At 53.8% G+C, this 16,708-nt stretch overlaps 1 protein-coding gene across 2 annotated transcripts in view; it reads left to right on the plus strand.

Moving 5' to 3' along the window:
- The window catches only part of LOC121459877 (SH3 domain-binding protein 2), a 37,278-nt gene extending 20,898 nt beyond the window's left edge, over positions 1–16,380 (plus strand). Inside the window, exons 1-13 of one of the 2 annotated variants that reach the window (XM_041669958.1) lie at positions 3,173–3,336; positions 4,739–4,878; positions 5,952–6,054; positions 7,114–7,231; positions 7,560–7,630; positions 8,550–8,638; positions 8,937–9,005; positions 11,311–11,962; positions 12,497–12,605; positions 12,826–12,881; positions 13,169–13,250; positions 13,425–13,484; positions 13,974–16,380. In XM_041669958.1, the coding sequence (XP_041525892.1) occupies positions 3,173–3,336; positions 4,739–4,878; positions 5,952–6,054; positions 7,114–7,231; positions 7,560–7,630; positions 8,550–8,638; positions 8,937–9,005; positions 11,311–11,962; positions 12,497–12,605; positions 12,826–12,881; positions 13,169–13,250; positions 13,425–13,484; positions 13,974–14,111 (1,851 nt within the window). In that variant the 3' untranslated portion in view covers positions 14,112–16,380. Of the gene's footprint in view, positions 1–3,172; positions 3,337–4,738; positions 4,879–5,951; positions 6,055–7,113; positions 7,232–7,559; positions 7,631–8,549; positions 8,639–8,936; positions 9,006–11,310; positions 11,963–12,496; positions 12,606–12,825; positions 12,882–13,168; positions 13,251–13,424; positions 13,485–13,973 lie in introns of those variants that run through there. The other variant, XM_041669959.1, reaches the window with a different exon arrangement.
- The last annotated feature ends 328 nt before the right edge of the window (positions 16,381–16,708 follow it).

Here is a 16,708-nt window from a genome sequence, read left to right on the forward strand (position 1 = left end):
ACCCACACACACCCAAAGCCCTGGTGCAGATAGGGGCCTGCAGCTACAAGCTAAAGGGCCTATGAAGCTCAGTGAACCTGGCAAGTGAGTCCTGACCCTGCTGCCTCAACCTCCCACTTAGGGTGGGGATTTGTGGCTAGGCTACCAGAGGAGTCTGAGGGGTGGACTCTTCCATGGCTCCTCTGCCTGTGGAGACTCAGCAAAAGATGAGGGCTGAGTGAGATTTGCACTTTTGTCTCCGTTCTCTCTCTCTCAAAGCTCCCATCCACAGTGAGTCAGCCTCCTGAGGCTGGTGTTACTACGGCACTGAGCTCTTGCCCCATGAACTGTCCGTTCCCCAGCATGAATGAACTGGAACTTAGCTATCAGGCCCCGGTGTTGGGGCGGTGCTATGGGTACTGAGGTGGCTAGCTAGGAAGTCAGTCAGGGGCCACCTATGAGGTTTCGTCCTACCCACGGGCAAGCCAGGACCTTGGTTTCCCTTCAGCTTTCCCAGTCACAGCTGGTGCTGTAGTCTGCAGGCGGGCTCAGATCCTCTAAGAGCAGCATGATACCATCAGGGGCCACATCCTCTTTCTGCTCACAGCCTGGTCTGGCTTTGGGCTGCTGAGCGGGAGGCACCCCGGCTTATCCACCTGGTGTCAGACAGGGCTCATCCTCTGGAGAGGGCTTGTGATGTCACTTCTGTCTCTGACGTGAGGATATTCCTAGGAGAGAAGGTGGCACACGACTTGGCTTTCCCACAAGGTTAGTCAGTGGCCATTTCCGAGCTTTCAGTCTGCCCACAGTAGGGTGGTAGCCCGGCCTTGTTCTGCAGGCCACTGAAATGAAATAAGATGGGGCTGAAGCTGCCCAACCCCTGTGCTCAGCCCCACCCAAGAAGGGAGGCAGGAGGAGGTAGGCCGCGCCTTTCCTCACGGCAGCTCCAGACAGAGTGGGGCTCTGTACCAGGGGCCTTCAGCAGTTCAGTTACCCACCAGGACCAACAGTGTCTTACTTGAGGCACTCTGGGTTCCCACTCTGGGCCTGAAAGCTACATATGGGGGAATGATAACCTACTATGTCAGCGTCATGTAGAAGGAAGGCTGTATCACATGCCCCAGTTGGGGACACAGGGCCTTTTTCCAGTCGTGGGGAACTGCTTGGGGGAGGGAATACTCAAATTTGTTCTTGGCCTTGTTTGTTGCTAATGTATGCAACAAAATGCATTTTATATATTTGTCTTACATCCTTCCACCTTGAAAACTCACTTATTAGTCCTGATAACTTCTCAGTTTCTTAGAATTTATGCTACATAAATTCATCTAATCAGCTGGGCGGTGGTGGTGCACACCTTTAATCCTAGTACTCGGGAGGCAGAGGCAGGTGGATCTCTGTGAGTTCAAGATCAGCCTGGTCTATAGAGCAAGGAGTGAGCGAGCGAGTTCCAGGACACGATCCAAAGCTACACAGAGAAACCCTGTTTCAAAAAAACCAAAAGAAAGAAAAAAGAGAGAAAGAAAAGAAGTTCTCCTCTGTTCCTAGTTTATTGAGTATCGTTCTTATGAAGATCTAGATTTTAGCAAATGCTTTTTCTGTATCTTTTGAGGTGATCTTGCGGTTTTGTTCTTTATCAGTATGGTGTGTTATACTGATTGCCTTCAACACTGCACACACCAGGCAGGGTAATCCTAGCATGGGGTGGAGGCAGGGAAAGCACAAGTTCAGGGTCATCCTCAGCTACCCAGATAGTTCACGGCTAGCCTGAACTACATGAGATTCTGTCATAAAAGAGCAACCCAAACAAAACAAAACGAAAACTCAGAGAATTATTTTCCTTTAGTTTCCATGTCTTGTGATCTCTTTACCTGGCTTTGGTATGGTGATGATGCTGGCCTCAGGGCTTTGCTCTTATGTTTTCTGGGAGAGTTTGCATATGGTTAGTGTTCTTGGAATCTAATATTTAAAGGCTAAATTACTTTAGTTGTAACAGCAGGCAGTGGAAACAGCTTGGACTAATGTGAATTCTTGGGTGTGGGTTACTAGAGTCTGTACAGAGACAGACACAGAAAGTGGAGGGCAGAGGAAAGCACACTAGAAAGGTTGAGGGTAGGAGCAGGACTGAATCAGGAAGGGTGTAAGTGTTGCCAGGTGCAAGAGTGTACAGCAGTAGTACCAGTACTTGGGAGGCTAAGTCAGGAGGATCACAAGGTAGAGACCAGCCTGGGCTACAGCGTGAGACCCAGACCCTCTCAACCCCCAAAAGGCAGAATTGTGCCCATGACATTTAGAATAAAGAAGTGACTGGAAGGCAATGAAAGGAAATTGGTGGAGGCAGAAGACAGGCATGAGGAGGGCAGAGACGTGGCCTGCTCAGAGGAGGTGGAGAAGGGGATCCACAGGGTGGCTGGAAGAAGGAGACAGCCTAGTGTTCTGGGTAAGATGCCAGGCAGTACTCTGGAAACAAACACACCAGACAGTCAGACCCTTTGGATGAGGAAGCTGCAGGGACATCAAGGCAGCCTGCAGTGGCAAATTTGCCTTACAGGCTCGGAAACCAGGGAGAATGTACCTAGTATGGAGCCCGAGGAATGTATCAGAGCTGTCAGGGCAAGTGTGCTGCTCTCTCACAGATGTCCCATCCTGGGGGCAGCCTGTATTATGGTAGGAGAGGGAGGAGGTCAACAAGGGATTTACCAGCCTTGGGCAGCCAGGGACACTCTTCTGGGACTGATACCTAGAAGAAGCCAAGTAGGTGAAAGCTGCCAAGGGCTGGACCCCTGACTCCTTAGGGGAATTCTCTACAGAGGGAGACCCACGGATTGATATTGGCATGGTGACATGGAGTGCTAGAAGAAGAAGTAGGGTACGTACCATTTTACAGAAGCTCATACCCAAGGGGTGAGCTGGATGGAGATCCACAGGCGGGAATTTCAAGATCCTCAGGTGTTGGGGATAAGAGAGGGACTTTCTCTTTGCATCAGTGGCTTCCTTGTTTGTCTAGATGGCTCTTGATTCCGGGCTGTATAGGGACCAGTTTCCAATACTCGTAGCCCACCACCTTCAGTGCGGTGGGTGGAGAAACTGACGTGTGGAGGGGCGGGTCGGTTTCCTCACCTGGCCGCTAGCCCTTACCCCCGCCGCCCACGAGGGGAGGAGCCAGTGGCGGCCCCGGTCTTGGGGCTCTACCAGCATGGCGGGCCCGGGGTCGCGGCCACGGAGCTGGGGCTGGCGGGAGACGGGCTCTGGGGATGAGGCTGTGGCCGGTGGACCCGGCCAGGGACTATGTCGCTGCGCACAGGGGAGGCGGGCGCTGGCCGCCCCCCGGAAGCCGGCTGTGCCCGCCGCGTGGACATCGTGAGTACTGATCCCGGAGCTTGGGATCTGGGACCCAGCCCTGCGTTTGAGCACCCGGACTCACCTCAGACCCCCAGTCCACAGACCTAGGTCCCCAGCCTCTGCACCACGACCTGGGACAGCAAATCCCTGGGGCCCCAGGGGCTACTCCAGCTTCCATCCAGAACAAAGGCGAACGTGGGCCAGCAATAGTCGGCCGGTCTGGGGCTCCAAGCCTGACGCCGGGTTTGTCCCTCTGCCAGCACCTCCGCTGGATGGGCGCGTGTGTGTTCATGGGCACCCTCCTCGCACCTCGTTGCTGAGTTGGAACCCAGGGTCCCCTCAAGGCTCTGCTCGGGGGGGTGTGGTCGCGCCATTGTTCCAAACCTCCGCCTCCGTTTTGGGACTAAGGGCCCCCGACCTTGCCCCTTCTCCTGCTGGTGTGGACCACAGACTGATGCGTTTGGGTGTTTATGGTTCTGGTGTGTGTGTCGGGGGTGGGGGGGGCTAGCCAACTGACCCTTTCAGAGGCCAAGCTGAGGCAGCCTGTGAACTTAATTCCCTAACACACATGTGATGGAGTGAGCCTGACAGTTGACAGGGGCTTAATTGATTCCTTTTCTCTTTCATTTTCTAACGCTCTGGATGTCCCTGCCTCAGCTTTCCTAATGCTGAGCTTGCAGGCTTGAGCCATCCTGGGCCTGGAGTGTTTTCTGTGTATGTATTTGGAGGTTGGCACTGCCCATTTGAGTCTGTCCCTAACCACCCCACCTTCTTCAGAGCAGGCCACTGACCTTGTCCCCGCTGCAGCTGGCTCCTCAGGAGTCCCAAGATGGACCCAATGGGGTGGGTAGTAGCACTGACAAAACAATGCCAGTTTAGGGGTTCGATGTGACTGGTACCTGGGGTTCCTCACAGAAAGGAGCCTTTGGATCCTTATTCGCTGGGTTGATGAAGTGGAGACTAGAAAACATGCTAAATGGTCCTCATCGCCCTGGCGACCAGAGTGTGCTGAGACCATTCTGTCCTCCCATTTTATAACTCTCACAGCTGAGGCTGGAGATCCTCCAGAAAGCCAAATTGGGAACCTCGGGTAGCAATGGCATGAGGTCTGATGTACCCGAGTTAGGGTTTTCTGAGTTCAGTCATTACTACCCCAGCCTTTATGGGACCATTGGCTCAATGCACTCATGATACAGTGCTCAGCAGCCTGGAGTTAAGATGTGGCCAAGAGGATTGGGAACTGACAGGATCACCCCCAGCTTCTCACCCAGAAGTCTGGGGACTTGAGAGTTTCCTCCTTCACCGACCTGACCCTCCACGCTGCCTTCTAGATCTTAGAAATGTCCTCCCAGGATCCCCTGCCAAGCTGTTCCCTGCTGCCTACCTCAGCTGAGTCCTGTCTCTTTTGCCTCAATTGCAGCTTCATGGCGGCGGAGGAAATGCATTGGCCTGTCCCCATGAAGGCCATTGGTGCCCAGAATCTGTTGACCATGCCTGGTGGCGTGGCTAAGGCTGGCTACCTGCACAAGAAGGGTGGCACCCAGCTGCAAATGCTCAAATGTGAGTCTCTGAATCATGGGACCCTCAAAGGGAGGACAGAGTCCTGCTTCTCCAGGGCTCTCTTGGGTCTTCTGGGGTTTCTTTTCCTTCTCTGGCAACTGGCACACCTGATGAAACTGATGGCAATCTCCTTAGCCTGGACCTTGTCACAAGATCCAACATAGTATAGCTAGGCAGAGAGAAGATGAGTATTTGGTGTACAGTTCTGACTCTGAGAACTTCAGTCTACAGTCGAGGCTGGGGGACCTCAGGGCGGCCTGATAGATAGGGCCCTTCAATGCTGTTCTTGCCTTGTGTGTAAGTTGTGGGCGAGTTGACTGGTCACGCGGCCCAAAATGAGCCCATGTGCCAGGTCAGGAGCCCGCTGAGCGAGTTGTAAGGATGCTGAAGGCAAACAGCACTAGAACCTTGCCCGACTTTCCCTGATCAGCCATGGACAGTCCATGCCTTTGCCCCCGCAGTTCCCTGCACTGGGGACTCCCTGTTCCTGTGTTGCCTAGTTGCAATGCTCTAGGTTGGACTGCTGGACTCTGTACACATCAGTTATACTATGTACGGCCTCCAAGAAAGAACCATAACTAACCTTCCCCCAGGCCTGGGTGGGTGCTGTTCTGAGCAGAACAGTAGAACTGGAGCAGAGCTCTGTACCTGGTTCTCGTTGGCCTGCTCTGGGGGCCTTAGCCCTGCTCTCCTTGCCTGCCAGTTCCTCGCCTCCCCCAACAGCCCTATTGCACTAAGCAAGGCTGCCGTGGCCTCTCAGAAGCCTCCTCAGGCTTCTGGTCTGGGCTCCACCCTTTCTTACTGTCCTCAATCTACCCCCACAGAGGTCTCAATCTTTGTATGGCCAGGCCCCCTGGAGTGGTGCCCCAAGACTGGCCAGTGTGCCAGTGAACTTGTCTGTATTTGACCCCACAGAAAACCCTAGGGAGGGGCAGCACACCAGTCCAACTTCCTGCTATACCCCTCTGTAGTCTCGGGTCTGGTCCCACGTTGTGCAGGGCCTCTGGGGCTCGCCCCAGAGTGGAGCTGACTGGTGGCTTTGTGGCTGACCCCTGCTGCTGCATTGTCCCCAGGGCCCCTTCGCTTCGTCATCATCCACAAGCGCTGCATCTACTACTTCAAGAGCAGCACCTCTGCCTCCCCTCAGGGTGCCTTCTCCCTGAATGGCTACAACCGGTGAGTGTCCATCTGTCTGCTGGCCAGCCCCCATGCCAATTGCTTTCCCTCTCACCCTACACCACAGGGCCAATCCCTGGCTTTCCTGAGATGACTTTCACCTGCTTGCTGGCTGTCACCTCATATTCTGGCCTTTGCTGAGGGCAGGGAATGGGGTGTGGGGTGTGTATGTGTGGGGTGAAGCCTTTATTATGGCTTCTAGGCTGATGGGCAAGTATAACTTGAGCTAATGCCTACACGTTGGCTTATATGTCATCCTGAGTTTATCCTGTGGCCTTGAGGGCTGTGGGGATCCAGGCTCTATGCCCTGTAGCATTAGTCTGAGTCTTTCACGTACCTCCCAGCTCCTTCTGCTTATTCTAAGATTGCCCTGGGCCCCTGCTTTACCCTGACTATAGCCTTGAGGAGCCAGCCTTGCCAACGTAGCCAGGGCAGGTCCCTAGTGCAATCCTAGGCACTAGCTAATCAAAGCTCCCTCTCTGGTCACTGCCCCCAGACTGGTGGCCTTCCTGCTGTGCCAGCCAAGCCATGAACTCAGTTCATTGACAGATGTGGCTGGGCCCTAGGGATCTTCCAACCCATTTGGTAGGCTGGGCCTGAGAGGCCCTGGCCAGGATCTGTGATAGGCCAGGCTGGTACCCTGCCCAAGCTCCCAGCCTGCAGGACGCCCCCAGGTAGACTGATGTGTCTGAGAAAGGCCTGCATCAGGGAACAAGCCACAGACCAGAGAGGCAGTCCAGGGGCTGCATGGGACTGCGCAGGGAAGTGATATCTATATGAAATGACACTATGAGCAACAAGAGACCATGTCTCTGAGCTCTGCACACTGCTCCCCTGGGAAGTCCTCACAGACCCAGTCCCTTCCTGTGCTCATACCCTGCTGGTCCCCCGAAGCATCTAGATATCCTACCAAGAGAAGATGAGCAGGCGGAGACTGTCCGGGTCTTCCCGTCATCCCCACAGCATGGTGCTGAGTGCTGAAATCAATTCAGGGGCGGGATTGATGAGCCTGTTTCTTAAGCGTGGATGAGCTGGTGACTTTTGGCAATGTTCTCTCAGAGTGATGCGGGCAGCCGAGGAGACGACATCCAACAATGTCTTCCCATTCAAGATCATTCACATCAGCAAGAAGCACCGCACGTGGTTCTTCTCAGCCTCCTCTGAGGATGAGCGCAAGGTGACTGGCAGGTAGCAGGGCCTCAGGAGCCTGGCAGGATCTGGCCTCCTACCACCTCTAGGCAGGAGGCTACGGCCTGGAGGAGAAAGACCTGGTGTATAGGTAGCCGGGTGGATTAGGCACGCAGCCTGTACATATCGTGAGAATGTGCTGGCAGGGTATAGCCCTGAAAGAACTGGGGGGTACCTTGCAGCCCCAGGAGGCTAGACCTAGCTAGGTTCCTCTCCCTGGACCTTGGTGGTTCCTGCATAGCAGCTAGACAGAGGAGGGTGAAGTGGGACCCCATTCTGGGCAGTGTTAAACTAACTATGGCTGTCCTGACCCACAGAGCTGGATGGCCTTGCTACGCAAGGAAATCGGCCACTTCCATGAGAAGAAGGAGCTCTCTCTAGACACCAGGTACTCTGAGGGATGTGGTGGGTGGGCAGTAGTCCCTCCGAGGGATGTGGTGGGTGGGCTTCTGGGCTCCTAGGCCTTCTTCCGGTCCCTGAGGACTTGGCCATAAAGGCTTTTGTGGAGGTTCCAGGCAAGCTTCATTAGTCGTGTGCATGTGTGAACACGCAGTGTTCTTGTCGGTCTTCCCGCTGTCTCTGTCTCACTCTGTTGTGCCTGTTTGTACCCCCTATCTGGGGTTCATCCGTGCTTCTTCTCCCTCCCCTACTTTGGAGGCCCAGCTTTTACAGCTCAGGGCTTTGAGTTCCCTACTCCCCGGGTCTACTCTGTCTCTTGAGAGCTCAGTCAGTCCTGGTCACTGCATTCTCACCCATGAGATGGCAGACAAACAACAGGACATATGCCAATCCTGCCACAGTCAGTGAAACTGGAATCCAGAGAGGGCTGGGCACCTCCAAGGCTGTCCTGACATTCTGGACAGAATCTAGAGTTCCTGGCTGTCGGTCTAGCCTGGCGTCTTGCAACATCTCAGCCTAGGGTTGACTGAGCCTCCTTGGACAGGAAGTAGACATATGGACCCAGCTCTGAGACATCTAGCTGGTCAGGGTTGCAAAAAGCCACAGTGAGGCAGGAAGGTGGCACCCATAGATGGTCCCAAGCTTCCAGTCCCTCTGTCTATCCTTGAACCACATGAATACATATGTACAAATGTCTTTCTATATGATATTTGTGTTCTTTGTCTATATACATGTGTGACGGGTTGCTGTATGTGTTCATATCTGTGTGTGCCCATGGGTCCCCAAGTGGATGTCAACATCTGTGGTGTCTGTCGGGAGTGTGTGTGTGCACAGATCACTTACTACGTGTGAGTGCAAGGGGACCCCAAGTCCAGTACTCACTGCCTGTTCCCTGCTCCGGGTTTCAGTGACTCTAGCTCAGACACGGACAGCTTCTACGGTGCAGTGGAGCGACCTATAGATATCAGCCTCTCTCCATACCCCACAGACAACGAAGGTAAGGCCATCTCTGCCCCTGCCATGTGTCCTCTTGACTGCTGACAGTGAGCTCAGTCAGGATGCCTAGAGGAGAGAAATGGCATGTTTAGCTTTGCTCCCTGCCCTGCCCTCTGCCTCTGACCTCCAGCAACGTGAGTTCAGGTTTCAAATCCTACCCCCTCATCTTCAACCCCATGTCCCCTGAGTCCCTGTTCCCATGAGTGGAGCACTGTGCCAAAGCACAGTGGGCCATGCCATCCTGTGCATGCAGCACACCTAGGCTGTGTTGGGTCTCATCTTCCATTCACTACCTGTAGACTATGAACACGAAGATGACGACGACTCGTACTTGGAGCCTGACTCCCCAGGGCCCATGAAGCTTGAGGGTAAGTAGGGTTGCTGGGTCTTGGGGTCTCTTGGTGGGTAGGGACTGGAGACTGGGACCAAGAATAGAGCCTCTCCTATGCTGGTGGATCTTTTTTGTTTGTTTTGAGACGGGGTCTCTCTGTAGTCCTGGCTGTCCTAATCTCTCCTCACCAGGCTGACTTTAAACCCAGAGATCTGTCTGTCTCTGCCTCCTAAGAATGGAATTAAAAACATGTACCACCATACCCAAAAGGCTGCGGCCTTGCTCTGGGCGATCTCAGTTTCCTCTCTGTGATCCAAGTGTTCAGAGGTTCAGGGCTGATTGGTTGCTCTTCTACTCCTGCCACCTCCCACGTTGACTTTGTATGGATGGAGGGTCAGATGACGCCATGGGTGGTCCTGGAGGCTGAGCCTGAAGACGGAGGGACATTGAGAAGGGAGCTGTTCTGAGGCAGGTCTATTGCCCATGGCAACAAGATCTCTGAGGACCAAGCTGTAGACCAGGCTGACAGCTGTGGCCTCAGTGTCCACCGCACCGCCTGAAGCACAGCCTCTGGGGCAGACGAGCATACGGACACTGCACTGAACCCTCTCTCCCACTCCCCTGCACTGAACCCCCTCTCCCACTCCTCTGCACTGAACCCTCTCTGCCACTCCCCTGCACTGAACCCTCTCTGCCACTCCCCTGCACTGAACCCTCTTCGCCACACCCCTGCACTGAACCCTCTCCACCACTCCCCTGAACTGAACTCTCTCTGCCACTCCCCCTGTACTGAACATTCTCCGCCATTCCCCTGCACTGAACCCTCACCACCACTCCTCTGGACTGAACTCTCTCTGCCACTCCCCCTGCACTGAACCCTCTCCACCACTCCCCCGCTCCTCTCTAGACCTCACTACTCACCACCGACCTCATGCCTTCATGTTCCTGGCACTCTGGCACTTCTTGCTTTTCTGTCTCCTGTGTTTACCTCTTGAGGGACAATCTCACCCCTCCCCGTGACTGAGGGACACCTGGGCCTCAGGCCTCACTCCTGTCATTCCCACAGTTCCTGGACTGACTCTCCTGCTGGCCCATATGACACCTGGGCTAAATGTCACACAGTGCCTTCAGTTGGTTATAAACAGACTTTCAGCTTCCTCCCAGTGGTTCTGGGCCTTCCTGCTCACCTCTTCCTTGCTCAGGCCTGGGAATCCTCACTCTGCTTACTTCACCCTGTGTTGAGAGAAGAGCCTTGATTGCTCTTCAGGTGACATCTAGGCTGTAGGAACTTGGTCTGGACAACCTTTATGGGAATGGATGGGGAGGGCCAGGTAGTGTTGGCGGAGGCCGCTCATTTGTTTCCCAGCTGCCCAGATCCAAAATAATCACACAGAAACTGTATTAAAATACTGCTTGGCCTATTATCTTATGCATATTTCTAGCTAGCTCTTATATGTTAAATTAACATAACATATTAATTAAATTAAATTAATTAAAATAACATATTCTATTAATCTGTGTATTGCCACGTGGTTGTGGCCTACAGTAAGGTTCCATCTGGTGTCTAGCGTCTGTCTCCTGTGGTAGCTACATGGCATCTCATTGACTCCACCTGCTCTCTCTTCCTCTGTCTGCTTAGAATTCTCACCTTGCTCTATTCTGCACTGCAAAGAAGCTTCTTTATTAACCAATGGTATTCACAGCATACAGAGGGGAATCCCACATCACCTCCCCTTTTCTGTCTAAGTAAAAAGGAAGGTTTTAATTTTAACATAGCAAGATTACATTCAACAAAACAGTTATCAAGGAAGAATTATAGTTACAATATTTATATCTATTTTATCTTTTATCACGACTAAGGAAAACTATATCTATTCTTCAACTCCATCAAAGACTCCAGAAGGATATAATATTACCTAAGTAAACAGGAAGTGCATTATAAGCAACTTCCAAAACTTTAGAATTGACAGAGACATCTCACTGCCTGGACAGTCACCCAAAGTTCTTCTGTAACGTTGGGGCATCCGTCTTCAGCCTACAGGCCCATAGTATCTGGCAGACTTTTCCATGAAGCAGGAAATTTCAAGGACAGTTCCACCTATATTGGCAAGGTAGCACTGATGGTCTGGACTCAGGGAAAGCTGGGTAGGGGTCTAGATATTGGCCATTAGGTAGGGCAAGGGTGAGACCATGAAGGATGCATACTGAATCAGCTGCTGCTGGTCGGCTGCAGGTAGGGCCATGAGGGGTGCAGACATGATTGGCTCCTGCTGCCTGTTGTAGTAGAGGGTGGTGGTGATCCAGCCTCTATGTGATGCCAATTTCTTTTTTCAATTCTGCAGATACCCTGACACATCCACCAGCCTACCCACCACCCCCTGTGCCTGTACCTCGGAAGCCAGCCTTCTCTGATTTGCCCCGTGCCCACTCTTTTACCTCCAAAAGCCCAAGCCCCTTACTTCCACCCCCACCCCCTAAGCGAGGCCTTCCAGATACTGGCCCTGCTCCCGAGGATGCTAAGAAGGACCCACTGGGCCTGAGGCGAGCAGATCCTGGCCTCAGGGTGCCTGCTACCCCTCGGAGAATGAGTGACCCTCCACTGAGCAATGCTCCCACCATGCCCAGCCTCTGGAAACCTTGCTTCCGAGACAGTATGACCCCCAGCCCGGAACCCTGGACCCCTGGTCACGGGACTAGCTCTGGCTCCAGCTCCACTGCCATGGCCATTGCCACCTCTAGGAACTGTGACAAACTCAAGTCCTTCCACCTGTCTTCCCGAGGGCCACCCACATCTGAGCCCCCACCCGTACCTGCCAATAAGCCCAAGTTCCTGAAGATAACTGAAGAAGCTCCTCCAAGGGAGGCAGCCAAACCCGGACTCTTTGTGCCCCCTGTGGCCCCCAGGCCTCCTGTACAGAAGATGCCCATCCCTGAGACTACAGTTCGGCCTGCAGTGCTGCCTAGACCAGAAAAGACACCTCTCCCCCACCTCCAGTGAGTCTGGCTGGGGCAGTGCCTCTGCGGGCTCACCATGTGTGGCTTCCTTTCATCCGCCCTCAAAGGCCTGGAGCTCAGGCTCCAGAGGACCACTGCCGCCTGTGCAGGAGGCTTGGCTCTTCCATAGGTGTCCCTTGTGTCAGAGTGCCCTGTTTAACCTCTTCCCATCTGTCCACGCCCTCATAGCTTTGAGAGCTGGGACTCCCAGAGTCCCAAAGACAATCAGTAGTAGATCTTGGGCCCTGGCAGTGCCCAGTGCACTTGTCCACTCTGTGATAGCTTCTGAGCTCCGGGGCCCTCAGCTGTATTGATGGCAGGCCTGATTTCCTAGTTGGGTTTTCAGATCTACGATAACTCCTTCCTCTGGGCAGTGAGCTCGAGTCTCAGTGCTCTGCTGTCCTGAGCAGTTACAGCCACAGAGAAGCTGACACCAAGATTCTGATGCTAAGCTAGGACTTGTGTGGAGGAGAGGAAGGGGTGACCTATCTGTGTCTGAGGATGATGTTCTGGTCTTCCTCCTTATTGCTCCAGGCGATCACCCCCTGATGGGCAGAGTTTCAGGAGCTTCTCCTTTGAGAAGGTCCGGCAGCCCTCCCAGGCTGACACTGGCGAGGAGGACTCAGACGAGGACTATGAGAAGGTGAGACGGAGTGGGGGCTCAGGTCGCAGCCAGTCAGCAAGTGGGCAGAGCTGGGGGCTGGGGGCCCTCGCTGGCTGTCCTGAGCAAGGGGCTCCATAACTCTAGCTTTGTGGGCGATGATAGCCCTGTATTCTGATGCAGGGGGCAGCCAGCTGGGGGAGCAGTGATATTTGGAGGGTTGGCTCATGCTCTGATAGTGACCACTGCTGGCCTGTTTCAGGTGCCGCTGCCTAACTCAGTGTTTGTCAACACCACAGAATCCTGCGAGGTAGAAAGGTTAGTGCACAGTGCTTCTGGTCCTTGCTGTGACGGTGTGAGGTTCCTTGTCTCCTTACTCACTTCGGTGTTGGGCAAGCCCAGGCTCCGGCCTGTGGCCTGGGCGAGGAAATGTGGTAGCTGCGGGTCCAAATGGGGTTTTGTTGTCGTTGCTGCTTTCCTAAACCTCTCTGCTTTATAGCCTCTATTATACCCTGAAACCCAGAGTGGGCAGAAAGCCACACGGTAGAGTGGGGTTGGAAGCTGTCCAGGGAGGTTCGCCCACCAACATGGCTGTTCTGTGTTAGGTTGTTCAAAGCTACGAATCCCCGGGGAGAGCCTCAGGACGGGCTGTATTGCATTCGGAACTCCTCCACCAAATCCGGGAAGGTAGGCTGCTGTTACAGGACAGGTGTGCCATCGAGCCTGCCGTTCTTCCTCTGGGGTCCTCGCCCAGCTGCACCCTCTCTGTTCTCATAACTAAATGAATAGGGAGGCCATGTGGGGCGTGGCCAGTCCTGAGGCTGTCTCTAATCCTTCTGCTCCGCATTTCCCTCCCTGTAGGTCTTGGTTGTGTGGGACGAAACCTCTAACAAAGTGAGGAACTATCGTATCTTTGAGAAGGTGAGGAACTGGGCCCTGCTTTGAGGGTGGGGTGGGGACACTGTCCTCCAAGCTTAGCAAGAGCCAAGTGAGTCCCCCTTGCAGGAAGTGGCAGTACCTCCATCCCATCAGCTCTGCCCTGTCCTTTGCTCTGTCTCTTCCCCATGTCGTTAGGCTCCCTCCTCTCCTAACCCTGCTATGTCCTTGGCTTACTCTAGAAGTGCTGGGTAGCTCTCCTTGGCCCTTGGTTTTATTCACAGATCTTGCCCTGAGAGCAGGTTTCACATTGAATCCTAGGGGCCGGTGTGAGGGGACTGACAGCCGAGCTCAGGAACACAGGCCTGTTGTGGGCAGACAGGGAGGGGACGTGGGCAGCTGGGAGCAAGCCTGCTCGGTGCCATTGTTTCCGCTGTCCTTCCCTTTGAGGAAATGGGGGTAGGAGAAGGGGATATAGGCTTGAGGCAACGGGCTAGGCAGGCCCTGCTGAGCGTGATGTCTTCTGTCCTGCAGGATTCTAAGTTCTACCTGGAAGGGGAGGTTATGTTTACAAGTGTGGGCAGCATGGTGGAGCACTACCACACTCACGTGCTGCCCAGCCATCAAAGCCTGTTGCTACGCCACCCATATGGCTACACTGGGCCCAGGTGACATCCATTCCACACAGCTGTTGGGTGGAAGCAGCTGCCGGGCCACAGCCGGGCCACATAGATGGAGACCTGCTTACATGGGAAGATGAGCAGGAGTGGGCTTGACGGCAGACCTCATCAACAAGACTCCTAGCTTCAATGGATAGGCTGGGTCCCAAGCTGGAGCAGACCACAACCGTGAAGAGGGCTGGCTGGCCCATCCAGCCCCTGCACGTACCACCTCTCAAGACTTCAGGGCCGATGACTAAGTTCTGCCTGGCCTTTCGACGACACAAAATCCAGTCCACATGGCATACCCACCCTGTAGTGGGCTGGGACCAAGCCAGGCTGGGGTAGTTGGATGGGGCCTAAGGCTGGTCCTAGGACCCATAGAAATGCGAAGACACAGTCTCAAGGAGGGACGACTGCCTCTTAATAAATCAGAGATAACCCTTGTCTCGATAGCCAGGGTTTGCTTGGCACTGAGGGGACAGCAGGCTCCACTGAGCGTCACCAGTGTCCAGGTAGAGAGCTACTGACAGCAGCCATGATGGGTGATCTTTAGTCTTCCAGGGCACAGGCTGCTAGGTGAACTGACTGGGGGTCATAGCTAAATAGCACGATCCATCGGGATCAGTCAGTTGGGCTGGAGCTGCAGTTACTGAGTGCTTCCTGTGTGCCGGAGCTGGTGCTGGTGCTGGTGCTGGCTGTGGTCTGTGTGCAGCCCCTGGTCCGGCTTGGCCGAGCTTAGTCTAGAACAGGTCAGCGAGTGTGAGATGCTCTTGACGGCGCAGTGTCCTGCGAAGCCGTGCATGGAGGAGCCAGGAGCTTGGAATGCAGTGGGAGGTTCAAAGAAGACGTCTAACAGGAAGTGTTGATTAGAGTGGGGGGGGGGGCCTGGATAGGCCAAGGAGGGGAGATAGTCACATCCAGGTGCCCAAGTAGTTTGGGTGGTCCCAATTGGTCCCCTCAGTGTCTGCCATGAAATTCTGCCAGGCCACACCCTGGTAAGCCATCTCACCTGGACGTTTTTGTGAAAATAAATGCATCTGGAGGTCAGGGCTGGCAGAGACCTTGGCGTCATCTGGCCTTCACTGTACTTTCTGTTGGAGAAGGGTTTTTTTAATCTTTATTTATTATTTTATGCGTATGAGTGTTTTGCCTACCCGTATGTGTGTATCGTGTGTGCCTGGTGCCCCGGGGGACCAGAAGAACATGTCACATCCCCTGGAACTGGAGTCATGAGTGGTTGTGAAGCTGCCACATGGATACTGGGAATTGGATCAGGGTCCTCTGGAAGAGCAGCTAGAGCTCTTTACTGTTGAGCCATCTCACCAGCCCTAGCGGAGAAGGTTTCTTACCTAGAACCCAGATCAAGGACTGTATTGGTGCCCAGTAGCCAGGGACTGGCATCCAGTGAGAAAGGCTTTTGTTTGGAACCCCAAATTCTGGCTGTGTTTTGGAGTCATGTGGTTGACTAGGTGAGTCAAATTTGTGGAAGTAGAAGGCTGTGGCCCCAGGGCATCATGGGGCTCAGTGAATGACAGACATTGGATTTCAGTGGCCATCTGCTTCCAGAAACCAAAGTCTACCTCCGTCTTGGCAGAGTTTCCTTTCAGCCTGCCAGGGGAGAAAGATCAGGATGCCATGGTCACTATGATTACAGCGTCCATTCTGTAAAATACGAAAAAGGACTGGATGAGAATAGGTTTCGATCCTGTGCCTACGAGTCTGCCGAGTGTGAACTGGGCTGCAGTTCACTGTTTTGGGGGTCAGCCCAGTGGCCAACATGTATGTCAAGCCCTGGGCTAGAGGATTTAGGGGTTCTTTGACCGGCAGCCATGTGATGGATTAGCCTAACTGAACAGTTGAGGTCTATGGATGTCCAAGGCCCACCTAGGGGTTTCATGTAGCCTCATCTTACCTCTCAGGACTCTGGACCGGCTGCCACAGCTGACCACCTCTTTCAAGTGCCCCAAGTCCAGGGTGTAGACTGCAAGACTGTGTGTAGGGGATGATGGGAGTCCTGGTTGTGGTCCTACAGCCTGAAAAAGGAATTCATAATGTGATGGTTACCATGTATTGAACACTTCCAACGTTTATGGTACAGAGGTGGGAAAATAAACCCATTTTTAAGTGGGAGAACTGAGGCTCAGAGAAGCCTGAGTTCAAGTCCCAGTTTTGCTACTCACTGTCATTTGAATCTGCCCCTGCTCCCTGACACTCCTCTTAGCCACCACTGATCATGGAAGTCTGGCCAGCTCTTTTTACCCCCAGAGCTCTGAAGGTGCCCTCACCCACCACAGGAGCCATGGCTCTCGAGGAGCAAATTGCTTTGCCTTCGGGAACCCAGTGTGTGAGGCAAGGTTTGGGGGTGGGAGACAGGAGCTCCTGGTTCTGCCCTAGGGACAAATTTACTCCCTTCCCTTTTCCCTTTCTCCCCCCCCCCACTCTCTCTCCTTTTTTGTCGTTGTTTTGTTTGTTTGTTGTTTTAAAGTTTTTTTTTTTTGAGGATTTCTCTGTGTAGCTCTGACTAGTTCTGTCATGGAACTAGCTCTGTAGACCAGGCTGGCCTTGAAATCACAGAGATCTGCCTGCCTCTGCCTCTTGAGTGCTGGC

This window comes from Microtus oregoni, unplaced genomic scaffold (genome assembly GCF_018167655.1).
Source record: "Microtus oregoni isolate MIOR12 unplaced genomic scaffold, Mior012 000019F_ref0000042, whole genome shotgun sequence".
NCBI lineage: Eukaryota > Metazoa > Chordata > Mammalia > Rodentia > Cricetidae > Microtus > Microtus oregoni.